This window comes from Hyperolius riggenbachi, chromosome 7, assembly GCF_040937935.1.
Source record: "Hyperolius riggenbachi isolate aHypRig1 chromosome 7, aHypRig1.pri, whole genome shotgun sequence".
NCBI classification, from domain to species: Eukaryota; Metazoa; Chordata; class Amphibia; order Anura; family Hyperoliidae; genus Hyperolius; species Hyperolius riggenbachi.
In genome coordinates this window covers 29,948,531-29,964,878 of record NC_090652.1, presented here as the reverse complement: position 1 = coordinate 29,964,878, position 16,348 = coordinate 29,948,531, and the positions used below count along the sequence as shown (strand labels likewise).

At 44.4% G+C, this 16,348-nt stretch overlaps 1 protein-coding gene across 1 annotated transcript in view; it reads right to left on the bottom strand.

The window, feature by feature from the left end:
• Window positions 1–176: 176 nt before the first annotated feature.
• Window positions 177–16,348, bottom strand: part of PPP4C (protein phosphatase 4 catalytic subunit) — a 66,174-nt gene continuing 50,002 nt past the window's right edge. Inside the window, exons 4-9 of the mRNA XM_068243819.1 lie at window positions 13,695–13,745; window positions 8,774–8,875; window positions 7,583–7,756; window positions 6,599–6,725; window positions 1,767–1,956; window positions 177–1,672 (exon numbers count right to left, since the gene is read on the bottom strand). Of these exons, the coding sequence (XP_068099920.1) occupies window positions 1,543–1,672; window positions 1,767–1,956; window positions 6,599–6,725; window positions 7,583–7,756; window positions 8,774–8,875; window positions 13,695–13,745 (774 nt within the window). The 3' untranslated portion in view covers window positions 177–1,542. The remainder of the gene's footprint in view (window positions 1,673–1,766; window positions 1,957–6,598; window positions 6,726–7,582; window positions 7,757–8,773; window positions 8,876–13,694; window positions 13,746–16,348) is intronic.

Below are 16,348 nucleotides of genomic sequence, written 5' to 3'. Positions count from 1 at the left end.
TCTCAGTTTAGGTTCCCCTTTAAAAGGTTATTATGCGGTTGTGCATCTTATAGAGCAGAGAGGAAGTTCTGCGATCATGTCCACTTTAAGAACACACAATAGGTACAGCAGAGACTCCATATTGTAAGTGCTTTTGTAAAGCAGACCTTTACAAATGTAAAACGCCAATAACTTCATAAATTCAAGCAGCCAGCATCCACCTGAAAGAAACGTGACTGTACAGACCTTTTTAATGCAGACAATTTGCAACTTATCACATCCAGAAGCAAACTACTTCTACATCACTTCCCATCTAATAGAGCAAAATAATTCAACGATCCGAGACACCATCTGTGACATTTCCTGTTTTTGTTTTTTTTTAATCTTTTTCGTGTTTTTATTAGCAGACTTCTGTGGCTGTACCTACCAAAAAAGTAACATAAAAAATAATAAAAACATCTGACGGATACAATGCGCAGGATGTCGGGGTAGAAGAGACTGGGGAACACCATCATAGTTTCTTCTTCAACTTAAAGGGTGGCTATATAAAAAGATGGCGGAGAGAGAGAGAACATTGTTGGAAGGAGCAATAGTCCGGACTACTGGAAGAAGAATACAAAATATCAAATTCCCACCCACTGTGGGGTGGGGCCTTGCGATAACCTAACCCTTGCAGTGCTCCGCAGTCAGGTGTCCAAAGTGCTCATCATTCCAAATATGGTGTAAAGACTATCCCCGACTTGGGGCCCAATTTCAAATAACTGTATAAAACTTATGGGGGGGGGGGGGGGGAGAAAAAACTGAAAACCTACAGTGGAAGTATAAATAAAGATAAACAGGAATGGCTAATGGGGAATTTATGGAACTTTGTGTTTTGGGACATGGCTCCCATGGCAACGTTTGGGAAAATGCACAATCTTTCTCGGTCCTGTTGGGAATGTGAGCCCAGGGTCTGCTTGCACTAAGGCACTCCAAGCTAGCATAGTCCCAGCAGAGATAGACCGTACCAGCCTAAACCAGACAATTCGGGAGAGCGAAGAGAGGAATGACTGGATTCGGGTTCGAGGAAATTTATAAAATTGAAGACTTCCTAAAAATGTCTAAAAGTGGAAGGGTTTTGGTTTCCTTGCATAACACTGCCATCTAGGACGCCCTTTCTCCTGTCTGAAAGCACAAATTGCTCTGTTGACCCCTCCCAACCTGACCCCGCCCCCCCAAAAGTCTTCCAGAGCTTTTAAGAAAACCCAGTTCCTGAGACTCGCACAGCACATGGCTCCATTCTCCAGCCTGCAGAGCACTGCTCCTCAAACCCCCTAGAAAATGTGTGACTGCCCCTGTCAGAATAGAGTGCACTGTACCCCAAACTCCCCCCTCTCACTGCTTCACATCCTCCTTTGTAAGACCTAAGGAGTGACCAGAGGGGTTCTCTTTGAAAGGTCTTTGTATCTCCACTCTTGTTGGTCCCTCCGGTCCAAGAGAAAGGGTCAAGAGGCACCAGGGATAAGATCGAGAAACATCAGGAAGAGATAGTGGAGAGGCCCCCCTAGAGGTGAAGGGGGCAGATCACAGGAAGTAGTCAGCGACAGGCTTCTTAGAGGGAATGCCTCTGGTTTCTTGTGGAGCGGCTTCGAAGATGATGAACTCTTTCTGGAGGTGTTCGTCCAACTCAAGAATGGCGGCGACATTTCCACACCTGCGGAGGAGGAGGTGATAGATGAAGGTCAGTGGACTAGTGCACGGGAGGAAAAAAACAAGACCACGCAAGATTCAGCTTGTAACACGCTCACCTATAGCAATAGTTTGGCGCTGACCACACCGTCAAGACAGTCTCGTTGAAATGCCACTTGTAGCCTTCCATAACCAGCTGGTGCGCCCGGCAGATCATGTCTATGTTGTTTGCTGCATTAAACTGCGCTACGACGTCACTGCCGAAGAGGTAACCGGCTCCCCTAGGACTCACGCCCCACCCTGTGGTGTCTGCAAGGCAAAAACATCAAAGCAAGAGAGGACAATGAGTCAGAGCCAATGACAAACATTACATAAACATACGGGCTCAATTTGTTAAAACTGGACAACACTGTCCTTGTGTTTGGAGTTGCCTGTGTATCCAGGTATTCTGGGCTGAAGTCTCCACATTCTAACAGGAGCCATGCAAAAGGACCATACCGCAACTACCAGTCACTATACCTTTTCAACTACTCAGAGACTGGACAAGATGAGGCCTTGCATGCCTCAATTCCAGATATCCAGATATAGCACATCTCACTATCATGGCTGCCAGGAAATCCATCTTCAATGGATGGATCTACTCAACCCCCCTACTCAACCCCCCCCCCCATATCAGACTTACACGATGAGATGAAAATGGACAGACTGGATGCTACCCTAAATATCAAGAGAACTAAAAGACTCTTCAAAAGATATAAACCCTACGATCTCTTGACAATCCCACCAAAGGAGAATGAATACTTGAATGGTTCCATGAAGAAGTTAGAGTGGGACACCTACCCACAATTGCTGGATACACTGTGGGCACCAGAAATCAAACTGACTGATCTTCCGGTCCACACTTTATTATACTGATTGACTGCTGTGGTTTTTCAAAGGGACCGAATCGCTTACGCCCGATTCCAAGATTGTCAGAAAGAGAGCAACCAGATTCCAAGATTGTCAGGGAGATACAATGAAATGGGGGAGGTGGAGGTTTGAGGGACGAAGCGAAAAAAGCAAAAGTATGGGACATTGCGTTATGATCTTATATACGAGTTAACATAACTAATGTCTCAGGATTATTACTGTGTAATCTGAAAATACCATTGGGGTTGTCTTATATATGGAAAATAAACGAACAAAAACAAACAAAACAAAAAACTGGAGTACACAAGTGATTCAGCAATTCTAGGCTTGCTGTCGCCTGCAGTTATACAGCAAAAGTTTACATTTTTCATAGGAAAAAAAAAAAAAAAAAAAAAAAAGTAAATAAGGGTTTGCAAAAGACCAGTGATTTAGAGCTTGTGAGATGTTCCAGTTTGACAAGTATACAAAGCAGGCAGCGCTAGGCTCTACAAGCTCATTGGGGATTTCACTCTATTTTCCTGAAAAGCAGAAACCTAGTCCCGAGAAATGCAATCTATAAGAGAGTTTTGTTAATCTGCACCAATAAAATTCCAGTTCTTAGCCTTGAGTTCTGAGTTAAAACAGCCGACCCACACTTTACTGACATCTCCAAGCCAAGTAGGCGTGTGAAGCCTCTCTTAGGCGGGAGGCTAAATTGCACGCTTACTATGCAGTCTGCCATCCAGGAGACAAGTCGCCTCTGTGCACAACTGTACTTAGATGTGACTCTCTGGGAGCTGCCCGTCCTCCCCCTATACCAAGCGCAAATAAAAGCCCAGTCAGTGCAAGAGAGCATCTGTCAGGCGGTGAATGCACCACTTTCAGCTGCTCATAAGAAAGCAGCTTTAGTCTGTTGATTATCTACAGAGCTGCAATGCTTCCTGCTCCGTGCAGCTACTTCCTCAAAGGAATACAGGAGTTTGAGACGTTTACTAGGAAGGACATACTCTAGAGAAAATAAACACAGGACAATCGCATGGCTGAAAATAAACCTGCTATATGAGCTCTCAGGCAACGCGAGGTAAGAATAGCTGGCTTAAACTGCAATATTTAGCATCATTTCATTATAAAAAAAAAATGACTCATGCAGGACAGACAGGTTTATGGCAATGAAGGTGAAACATCACTTTTAAAAACTCCCTGCCAGGTGCTGCACGGCTACAGCGGCATAGCTAAGAATTGACCAACCATTCGGCAGCCAATAACCATGTTCTAATACCACCAGGGAAGGGGCCGCAATCACATAGAACATTTCTGTGACTGCAGTTTGTGGAATTAACATCTCCAACTTAATCAACTTCCGGTTGTACAATCAAGGCAATAAAAAAAGAACCAAATGGACACGCTGATGGAAACCTACAACTTGGTTAACCCATTAGCCGCTTCAATAGAGTCATCTGGTTTGAGATAAGTGCGCTGCTTTTGGCCTCAGTTGGCAGAACTTCTTGTGCTTTAAATTCTTGGAATGCTTTGATCTCTCTACTAGCAGAAAATATAAAAACTGAAAGCAGAAGTCCTCGGTTATTGTCTCACACTGCCCCCTAGTGGCCATAGACATTCCATCAGTACTATTTAGTATCGCGCACATGTAACAAACAAAAAAATTTGCTAAATGTGCTAAAAATTGGCCTGGAGCACTTGTGAGCCTCACTGCTAAAGGGTTAAGTTAAAAAAAAATAAAATGTAAATATTACATAAAAGTATATATTAACCACTCATTTTCTTACATTAATAACTAAGAACAGGGAATAGCAACTGCGTATCTAACTACAAGAATTAAAAAAAAAAAAAAAAAAAAAAAAAAAAAAATTAACACATGCAGCCAAAAGGGGAGTGGCCCCAAACACCAGGACAGCGCAGGCCACTTATAGGGGAATATTTCCCTTTTAAGTGGACCTAAACTCAGAACTCCTCTTTGCTCTAAAAGATAAACAGCATAATAACCTTATAACAGCTGATACAAATCCTAAAATAAATCACCACAGTTTCTACTTCCTGATTCATGGAAGCAGACATACTGTTTACAGCCTGTGCTTTCAAATGGGCTTATCTGCCATAGCAGTCATGTGACAGGGGGGAGATCATATTACAACTAGTGATTGGACACAAATAAGGGGGAATTACACAGGCTAAACTCTTTAAATACATACAGAGTGCATTTCTGTCATGTTCTCCTTGTGTCCTGTGCAGGAGTTAAGGTCCACTTTAACCATTTATGCCGCCTGGACGTGATGGTCATGTCCAGGCGGCTGCTGCTGTGCAGCAGCACATTCCAGTGTGCGAGCGCACACTCCCGTGCCGCCCCCAGTTAGCCCGGAGGTCAATGAATGGGAATTCTAGCTCCCATTCATTGACCTAAGTCCCCTGGAGGAAGACCGACTGCTTCTTTTCAGAAGCCGCAGCCTTTCTGAGAAGGGGAAAAAAAAAAATTCCCGTCCTTATACTACCTGGAAGCTTCCAGGACTAAAAAAAAATAAAAAAAATAAAAAAAATTTAATTCACTGGGGCCAAATAGTAAAACTACATCTACTTACATTTTTTTTTTTTAAATAAAACACATGACTACATTTAAAATTAACAGTTTACCTCCCACACCAAAAATTACCCAAATAAAATGTTTTATGAAAAAAAATTACTAAAAAAAAAAAAAAAAAAAAACATAGTTACCTAAGGGTTTGAACTTTCTTAATATGCATGTGAAGAGGCTATATTACGAACATTTTTTAAAATTCTAATCTTGTAAATGGTGATGGACGCAAAACTGAAAAAAATGCACCTTTATTTCCAAATAAAATATTGGTGCCATACATTGTGATAGTGACAATTTAAATGGTGTAATAACCGGGACAAATGGGCAAATAAAATACATGTTGGTATTGTAAAGCTATAATGGACGAAAACTGAGAAATGTATTTTTTCCATTTTTTCTTAATATTCCTGTTAAAATTCCTTTAGAAAAAAATTATTCTTAGCAAAATGTACCACCCAAAGAAAGCCTAATTGGTGGTGGAAAAAACAAGATATGGATCAATTTATTGTGATAATTAGTGATAAAGTTATTGGCGAATTAATGGGAGGTGAAAATTGCTCTGATGCATAAGGTGATAAATACCCAGGGGCTGAAATGGTTAAGGGGCCTATGAAGAGTACAATTTTCCAAACGATCGACAAGGAGTTAGTGGTGCCGTTCGACAAACTCATTTGATTGATTGTTTTGCCAACCCAAATTTTCGGATCAGTTCTATTAATCTGATTCCTTACGATATTCATCTCCGTTGGTGGGTCTGAGTGATCGCCTCTAATCAATCGCAACAATCGGATGGTCGATTGTTCAGGTAATTGACTCATGAATGGGCATCTTAAGATTTATAACTTTTGCCCCAACTCAGATATTGGAGAAAGACAGTCTTGCTTAAAGGGGCGTAACCAAGAGCCACCGGGCCCCCCTGCAGAAATTCTGAGCGGGCCCCCCTCCCCCTGGGGCCCGCTTGTGGCCGTTTTGGGGGGCTGGAGGGGTCGCAGTCTGAGGGGAAAGCTACGGCCACACTCGGCGGGGAGGGGGACGCCCCCCCTCCCTCCCATCGGGCTTTCCCCTCCAGCTTCAATAGCTATATAAGTGCAGCGGAGCGGCCTGCAGCGGCAGGCAAAAACATACCTTCCGTGCGTCCGGACGCTTCTCGCTCTAGTGACTGACGCGACTTCCTGTTTATACAGGAAGTCGCGTCAGTCACTAGAGCGAGAAGTATCCGCACTGGAACGCACGGAAGGTATGTTTGTCTGCTGCTGCCCGCCGCATGAAGTTGGAGGGGAGCACAGAGGGGAAAGCCTGAGGAGAGGGGGGGGAGGGGGGGGACCGTCCCCCTCCCCGCCGAGTGTGGCCATAGCTTTGCCCTCAGGCTGCAACCCCTCCGGCCCCCCAAAACTGCTACGAGTGGGCCTGGGCTGCATCCCCTATTGTTATGCCCATGCTTGCTTAGATATTCTCATTCTGTGGTAAGCTTACCTTCAGGGTCTGACCATAAAAGGTCACACATGGGTCCGTCGTGCGGGACTTCCTGTTTGCGGTCTATGGTTCGGATCTGGTCCAGAGTCTGTATAGAGGGTGACAATCCACCGTGCACACAGAAAATCTACAAAAATGTAAAGGCTATTTTAGTAATAGGCAAATGACAATAATACTTTGCAACACCTTGGTGCCGGGCTGCCCCGGAGGCCAGGAAAGAACGAACAGTTTAACTATGAAACAGGTTTACTATTAAAAGCTAGCTTCATGTTCAGGAACTAAAGACAAAAAAATTCAGCTAACAGCCAGCTCTTTTTAAATTGCTGCGACCCAGAGATCAGATTGCCCCACACTGCAGCATGACTCACGCAGCGTGTAAACACTGGCCCTCTGTGAAAGTAAACCAGAGGGTACACCCTCCAGCTCAGTTATATAAAAGCAGACATACAATACAGGACTTCATAATTAATAAGGACACATCTCTCTAAGTGAGCATTATAGCTGCAACCCGCATAAAAGGTTTATTTTAGTTCCAAAATAGAACTATAAAACCATGGGCAGACTTTAAAGACCAAATCCAGGCTGTTATTGACACTTCAATCTCATAATTAGTGAGACTTCCTTCCCTTAAAAAGAAAAAGGAATAAAATGTTTACAGTGGCTATGCATACAGAGCTCAGAGGTCAGGTGTGTAGGTGCAGGACTGCTGCATCTGTGCAGTCTTCTGGAAGCCTGCCACTAAACCACACCCCTCAGTCTGAACCAACGTCCGCTCCACCCGGGCTTCCCTGTGCAATCTCCTGGAAGCCTGCGTCTAAACCACACCCCTCAGTCTGAACCAACAAAATCCAACTTGCAAATACGCATTTGTCTGCTTGGCCTTCAGCAGCGCAATGTACTGATCGACATGGCTCCATGGAAGCTGGGGGCGTTCTACTGTGAACACTGAATATCTCAGCCTTATATCCAATGACAGGTCCTCACCTTTCCATCAATGATGGCCGACAAGCTGAGATAGTCGAAGATTTCTGTGCAGTACCGCCATACGGTCACTGAGCCGTATTTTCGAAGACATTCGTCATAGAAACCGTATACCTGGGTGATCTGACGACTTTCGTGGTTGCCACGGATCAATGTGATCCTGTCTGGGTAGCGAACCTGTGACACAGAACAGAAATTATAGCCGGCCATTCAGAGTCAAACACTTATACTAAGTTATTTCACATGGGAGACAGAGGACATTGGTTTGAAGGAAAGGAAACAAAAAACAAACTAAAATAAAACGAAACTAAAAACTACGAAAACTACAAAAAAAAAAAAAAAAAAAAAAAAAAAAAAAAAAAAAGCTGCCTTGTTTAGTTATCTGCTGGTTATCTACCGTTCACATTCATCCCCCAGCTTCAGTTGTGTCTGAATAAAGGGCCGGTTCACACTTGAGCGGAAACTGTGCGTAACATTCCATCCTTTTTGCATGCAACATTCTTACCAGTCCAAGCCGTGTCGATCCAGTCTGCAGCCACTCACCTGTCCCGATGCCGCCGCTTGGTCCCTTCTAAAAGGCCAGCAGAAGCATGGCTGCAGCAGGCCAGTTCTCCCTAGCAACATGGCGAATTTTCATTGGTCCAACATGAACCAATGAGAATTTTCCCTGCAGCTGAAGATTCCTATTGGTCTTTTGGAGATCCCATGCCAATACTTGCCACCGGGGATGTTTAGAAGAGATCTATCGGCGGTGGGACACAGGAGTATGATATCACAATGGCGATCGAAACTCGCCACGACTAGCCTGGTGAGAACGGACAGTGACCATTCTCATAGGCTTTCATTGAACACATTTTTCCAGTCCGGTCAAATGTGCCAAGTTGGGACTCTGCATTCCGTTTCGCGGTCCATGCGACTGGATCCGTGTTTAACAAGTGGAAGCGGATCCCATTTTTAACATAGGTTCAGCTTCCTGCGTTCAAGTGGAGCTTAAAAGATTTGGCCCTGCAGCCACTGATGCGATCTCTCCAGGAACTGCTCCCAAAAGGCTACATGCAGTGATTTACAATCGCTAAGAGCTTTGCCAATCGCTGACGTGGATCCCAGGCCTCATAGGCCTTCAGGCAAGTGAGGAGGATGACACCGGACACAAGGCAAGTAAACACCAAAGATCGCATATATCTCATTTCTTACCTTTAGTGCTAAGAGGAGGAGGAATGTTTCAACGCTGTAGAAGCCACGGTCCACAAAGTCTCCCATGAACAGGTAATTTGTTTCAGGCACATCGCCCCCAACCTGCCAACCAGAGAGAACTACACTTTAGGAGCTTGAAGTTAAAGCGGTATCGTCACCATAAAAATCAAAATTTCAACAGCAACTGGTCTGAGTGTATTAAGTGATAGAGATGCTAATCCTGCATTCAAAACGTATTCTGCTGTTATGATTTGGAGTTACCATATACCTTAGGAGCACTGGCTCTTTAGTAGTCGGCGCCAAAGAATTGCATGCTGGGGGTTCTTTTTATCTATAATATATTCCTCCTGTTCCCTTTATTTCCCTGCCAGCTGCTTATCTGAAGCCTGATCCTCTACTCACTTGTGTTTACAAGCAAGGCTGAGGCGACTCAGCGATTGGAGGAGACAAGAAAAAAAGGGCAGAAATGACATCACGAGTTAGCCTTTACTGTGGGCAAAAGACATGGCCCCCACCAGGAACAGAATTCTCATCATTTACTATACAACATTCACTGAAATCAAAACGTGGACAGTATAATACATGTGTTATGTAAGTAGATCAAGTATTTAGCTATTTATATATGTGTTTTTTTCCCTGGAACAGTATGGCTGATCCTACTGCTTTAAGTCTGAGGATTTAGTGCAGAGCTTTGCATCCATGGACTACATCTCCCGGCATGCACTGCGGCGTGAGAGAGACTGCTGGGGGCTTCAAAACTCACCAGACGTCACTGGCCGGATGGAGAAGACTACAAATGCAGTACGGGCAAGGGGCCAGAGGACCCTCAACGGCACACACATTTATGAACCTCCCTTATGGGGAAATTCATTTTTTAAAACTACACAAAACAAAGTTCAGGTTACCCAAACAAACTGCATCCGCACTTTAATTAAACAGTGTTTCCAGGCAGAACAGTGGATTCATATTCTAAATCAGTGATGGCTAACCTTGGCACTCCAGCTGTGGTGGAACTACAAGTCCCATAAGGCATTGCAATATTCTGACAGCTCTAAGCACAACTTGGGGAGGCAGAAGCATGATGGGATTTGTAGTTTTGTCACAGCTGGAGTGCCAAGGTTACCCATCACTGTTCTAGATCCACTGCAGGGTCACCTTAACCAATCCGAAACAGTCTGTATGCATGGTGGATTATTATGGCTCTGTACAAATTAACAAGCTGACACATCATTGCATTCCAGCGGCTCTGGAGGGGTGTTTAGCTTCTGTGGGCAACAATGGTTAATTTGCATATATTCAGCAGTGATGCATTGTGGGAGACATCTCGGAGCTCACTCAAACCTGAATTATCGCAAATTCCTTTTTAAAATAGCAGACTTGTTTTCCTTAACCCTTATAAAAGGGAGATTGTGAGATCAGACTTAGGGCTTGGTTTACACTGCAAGAGCTTTTCTAAGCACCTGCTCTTAAAAGCTCTTGCTGATATAATGCTGCGAGTTTGTTCTCACCTGAGTGATGCCATTTTATAAAAATCCCCTAGCATTACATTAGCAAGAGCTTTTGAAATCACTAGTGCCAAACATAACAAAAAGCTCTTGTGGTGCGAACCAGGCCTCAGGCCTAAAAGCATTCCCGAGCCGAAGGTCAGGTTCAAAATAAGATATTTACCTGAATAGAGGGAAGCCTCAGGATCCTACTGAGACTTTTCTCTGTGCCCCAATGCCCCCCCCCTCCTCACTCATGGAGCGTGGCTCATCTCCAGATCGGCCCTATGGAAAATTAGTGACAAGGAGTTGGGGCACTTCCTGCAGTGTGGCCACGTAAGCGCAGTAAGCCAGAGACGCCAGTGTATGGGCAGCTTTGTGCAACTGAGCGCGCAGGGCCGCGCTTCATAACAGTGGAGGAGCACGGCCGTGTAGTAGGTGCACAAGCCTGGACATGCATGAAAAATAGCACAAAGCTGCTTGTACACGGGCGTATCTGGCTTACTGTGCTTGCGTGGCCACGCCGCAGGAAGAGAAAGTGCGTGGCCATAATGCCTTATCCCTAATCTTCCATGGGGCTGCACTCAGCAGGGAACAGCAGAGCACTGATGGAAGCCTCAATAAGATCCTCAAACGTTTGCCTCTTTAGGCAAGTACCTCATTTTGTACTTGAGCTCGAGTGCACTTTAAGGAGGTACTCCAGTGAAAATGTAATTTAAAAAAGTAAATCCTTTATACATAAGGATTGTAAAAATGGAGCAATCAGTGTTTGCCCATTGTAAGATCTTTCCTCTCCCTGATTTACATTCTGACATCACATGGTGACATTTTTACTGCTGGAAGGCGTCAGTGGAAGGAGATGCCGATTGCTTTTTTGGCAGTTGGACTCAGCTGTAAACAGCTGTCATTTCCCACAATGCAATGAGGTTCACAGACAGGAAACTGTCAGGACCATGGTCATGACATCACACTGTGGGAGGGGTTTCACCACAATATCAGCTATACAGCGCACCCTGATGATCAGTTTGTGAAAAGGAATAGATTTCTCATGGGAAAGCTACTGATTGGGATGAAGTTCAATTCTTGGTCATGGTTTCTCTTTAAGGTGGCCATACATTTAGCAATTTGACAGCCCGATCGACCAACTGATTAAATCATTTTATCGAATAGAGAGTGTTTCATTATGTGCAATCAACAATTGAAAAAATCTGGGTGAATTGCATCTATTTGTCGATCAAGCAGGATGGAAGATATCTGGCACTTGTAAAGGAAGGAAACATGATTGAGCGACAAATATCGATTTTTAGATTCAGAGAGAGTGGAACAACAACATTGTCCAGATTGGTGAAAGTGAATTGCATAGGATCTCGCTTGCAATGCGAGGGACACTAATAGGCCTGAACGATAAATCGTTTTTGAATCGAAATCGCGATCACGGAAATGACGATTCCGTGATCGCCATAGTGGCGATTTTTTTCCCCCTCTCCTGTCAGCATTCCCCGCTAACGCTCGGTGCAGCAGCGGTTTGGGGCGGCTCAGCGTCCGTACTTTCAGTCGCCGTGACGGAAGCAGCTCAGTCTCTCCTACAACTTCCGCCTACTAGTGTGCAGCCAATCAGCAGAACGGATGGCAAACTCCGCCCACAGGCTCTCACACTAGCGGTGGCTGTCTCCTCTTAGTACCTTAACATCACTGGTCCCTAGCCCCCGGCCCACTATTGGGCCACAGGACAAGTTGCACCAGGTCACAGCTACATCCCCTGCCTCTTCACTGCAGTGTGCAGCCGCGGCTATAATGTAATTTAAACTTCGGCCGGAAAGCCTCCAGTCCCGCCCCCTCCATCACAGCTCCTGCATCAGCCGCACCATGTGCACGTCCCGCCCCATCCTCTCTTTTCAGCTTGTCAATCATGGACAGAACACCCCCTCCATTGCTGCTCATTCCATCGGCTGTAGCTTGCCAATTATGCACGGCCCGCCCCCTCCATCTTCATCAGCTTGTCGCTAGTGTGCACGGCCATGTATGTGGCCATGCAATTTGGAATTGTACAGTCCTGCCCCCTCCCTCAAAATAGCCAATCACGGGCAGCGGGACTTTTTAGGAACCATGGGGGGGAATGTAATCACAAGATGTCCACAGATTACAGCAAGCAGGTAAACCTTTCTCATTACTTTGTGCAATATTTTGTTAGTTTATTCCTCCTGATTGTACTTGCAACCATTGCTGAGGGAGGTTTAAGGTGGCCATACATCTGCAGATTAAGCAGCCAATCGACCATCTAATTCGATAATTAATATTGAATTGGACAACAATCAGCGCTGCCAAAGACATGCTTGATCAACACTACAACTCGCCCTCCCTTTTCCTAGTAATGTACATTGTGAATTTAGTGCTGAATCTTGATTTAAAGAAAATCGTGAATCGAATCGAAATCGCAATTTGACAGAAATCGTGCGATTCAATCTTTTCTTAAAATAGTTCAGGCCTAGACACTAGTCAGACTTTCGATTAACCACACAGAATTTGATCACCCAATATAGCAGATCTCTTAATTGTTCGATGAAAATAATCAGATGCATAGCTACCTTTAGGTTATAATGGCCTCGATTCATCATTCTCTTTGAGATAACTTTTTCCAGTTTGTTAAATTACCGAATTCGAAGTTTAGCGATTTCTAGTTGTATTCATCAAGGTTTTTCCTCATTCGGTGTGAATTCGATAACAATTCGGTAACCATTCGGTAACGTGTCGATATTTCCATTTTACAGCAGTACTTTAACACAAGGCCATAAGATTCCCATGGAATTGTGGGTAAAGGCAGTCCTTTGAGCACTACGTAGCAACATTCTGAATAGGGCTTTACACCTGGACCAGGATTCTGAAAGTGGTTGGGACAATCCCACAATTTGATCGGAGCCTTTTCTAAAAAATTATAGTGCAGCTAGCAAATTAGTTAACCCTGACACTGCCTGTGTTCTCTTACAAGATGATTCAAGAGAAATACAGATGTCGTGTTATAGCAAATAAATCTATTCTCTTACAAATTTATATGGTTGCAGACCTTATTCTTGCCCTTCTGCGCCTTTGAATCACTCTCAGCTGATACATAACCACTTCAAATGGCTCCATCTTCTCTGTCAGCAATGATCTGACAGGAATAACGACAGAGCAGTGAAGGAGATAACTAATCCTAAATGTAACGCTAAACCACGCCCACTTTCTTTTTCATGAATTGCACTTTATTCCGTTTTAGCGAATCGTTACCGAATGTTCGCTAACAGCTGTAGATAACTTTGATGAATCCTGAAATGAAGTTAACAAATTCGGTATTTTACCAAACTGTTGTTAACAAATTTGCTAAGTGTTGATGAATCGAGGCCATAGTCCTGGCAGCAAACATGGAAACTAAAAATGCAATGAATATATGGAGTACTCACCCTAAACAGCTCTTTCAGGTCATAGAACTGGCCATGGATGTCACCACACACCTGTTATGAAAAGTAATAAAGTGCTAGTCAAAGTTCTCAACAAAACTTACTTCAATTGTACTTTTAAATACACTTCCAGCCAAAAAAAAAAAAAAAAAAAAAGTCTGAATGGCAATACATATATGTAGTCTAGGCACGGTGTACAGTTAGATGAACATATAAAGTTTACATCTGGTACATCATATTGGATAGAACAGACTCACATCTATATCTGTAAGTAGCACTTCCTTATTCCTCCTCAAGCTGAAATCATTGTGCCCTCCTCTTCAGCCTGGTTAACTGCCCTGCCCCTCCCTCCCCTGCTGTCTGCCTGGATCAAATTACTTATTTTTCCACATAGAGTAGTATAGAGAAGAGACAGGAAAACTGCTGCAGCCTAATCCAGTCTGTTTGCTATAATTCTTATTTCAGATGTCTGTCTAGATTAGATCACATGGACAGGAGGGGTGGAGTTATGACATCAATCCTTCAGCATCCTTTGCAAATATGGTTTGGAAAGGGGGAAGAAAAAAAAAAAGGCCCAGGGCCCAATTTCACACTGGGGGCGGGGATTTCAGGCCCGTATGTGAAATACAGACCCCGGGGGTGAGAAAAATCACACTTTATATTGTGTGTGAGTTTATATATCTTGGCAACTTATTGGGATTAAAGCAAACTAATTTATAATTTAGGTACTCTAAAGAGACACTGAAGCCAGTTTAAAAACTGCCTTTTCCTTTTATTCGTGGGAGGAATGTTTGCCCCGTTAAAACGCTGCTATCCCACGGCAGAACGAGGGGTCTTTACCCCCCAAATCCCCTGGGGCACACTGCGGGGAGCGCTTCCGTGAGAGGCAGAGCTTTCAGCTGTATCTCTGCCTCCACACGTGTCTATCAGTGCTGACCACCGCCTCTCCCCACCCCTCTCAATCTTCCTTCACTGGGAGGAGCGGGGAAGAGGCAGAGATCAACTGCTGATTGACGCGCATGGAGGCCGAGCTGCAGCTCAAAGCTCTGCCTCCTCTAGCAGCAAAACCCACGACCAAGAAAGTTGTGTATTTTGCACAGGGGATTTGGGGGGTAAAGACCCCTCATTCTGCCGCGGGATAGCAGCGTTTTAGCTGGGGCAAACATGCCTCACATAAAAGGTAAAAAGCAGTTTTTAAACTGGCTTCAGTGTTTCTTTAAGATGCCCATTAAAGTAAATCTGAAAGAGGCTGAGGGGTGCTTGCCTTGGGAGGGGGAAGCCTCAGGATCCTAATAAGGCTTCCCGCGTCCACTTCACCCTCCTGGATCCAGCACTGGCAGCCCCCCCCCACCAGCAGACATGTAAATATTTACCTTACGCGCTCCAGTGCAGGTGCAGCTTTCCGATAGGGTCCAGTGATAATAGCCGAACCCGATCAGATCCGCTGTACTGCACAGGCGGTTCGCCGAAGCCCATCAGTGCTACTGCACTGGAGCGTGGAAGGTAAATATTTCAGCCACTACTGCGCCGCCCGCCAGCATCCTCGTCTGCTGATTTTTCAGGGGCTGCCAGGGGATCCTGGAGGGTGAAGAGGACTGGGGAAGCTTCATTAGGATCCAGAGGCTGTATCCCTTTAATGGTACAATTTTAGTGGACATTCGTATTTTTTTCGATCAAATTATTCATAGAGCATTGCATAAAAACAGACTGACTGGTGGGCCCAATCAAATCACTGTGAAAGTCGTGACTACATACAATATACAGCATTATATAAAGGAGGCGTTTCTGATGCTGAAACCAAGAAAATGACCATAAAAGTGTGTATCCTGAGTAATTAACTGCATTCTACGATATGGCACCACAGGGCCTCTTTACTGCATTCTACTATATGGCACTACAGGGCCTATTTACTGCATTCTGCTATATGTCATTACAGGGCCTCTTTACTGCATTCTACTATATGGCACTACAGGGCCTATTTACTGCATTCTACTATATGGCTCCACAGGGCCTTTTTACTGCATTCTGCTATATGGCACTACAGGGCCTCTTTACTGCATTCTGCTATATGACAATACAAGGCTTATTTACTGCATTCTACTATATGGCACTACAAGGCCTATTTACTGCATTCTGCTATATGTCACTACAGGGCCTTTTTACTGCATTCTGCTATATGGCACTACAGGGCCTCTTTACTGCATTCTGCTATATGACAATACAGGGCCTCTTTACTGCATTCTGCTATATGTCATTACAGGGCCTATTTACTGCATTCTACTATATGGCTCCACAGGGCCTTTTTACTGCATTCTGCTATATGTCACTACAGGGCCACTTTACTGCATTCTGCTATATGTCACTACAGGGCCTCTGTACTGCATTCTGCTATATGGCACTACAAGGCCTATTTACTGCATTTTACTATATGGCACTACAGGGCCTCTTTACTGCATTCTACTATATGGCACTACAGGGCCTCTTTACTGCATTCTACTATATGGCACTACAATGCCTATTTACTGCATTTTACTATATGGCTCCATAGGGCCTCTTTACTGCATTCTACTATATGGCACTACAGGGCCTATTTACTGCATTCTAGTATATGGCACTACAGGGCCTCTTTGCTGCATTCTACTATATGGCACTACAGG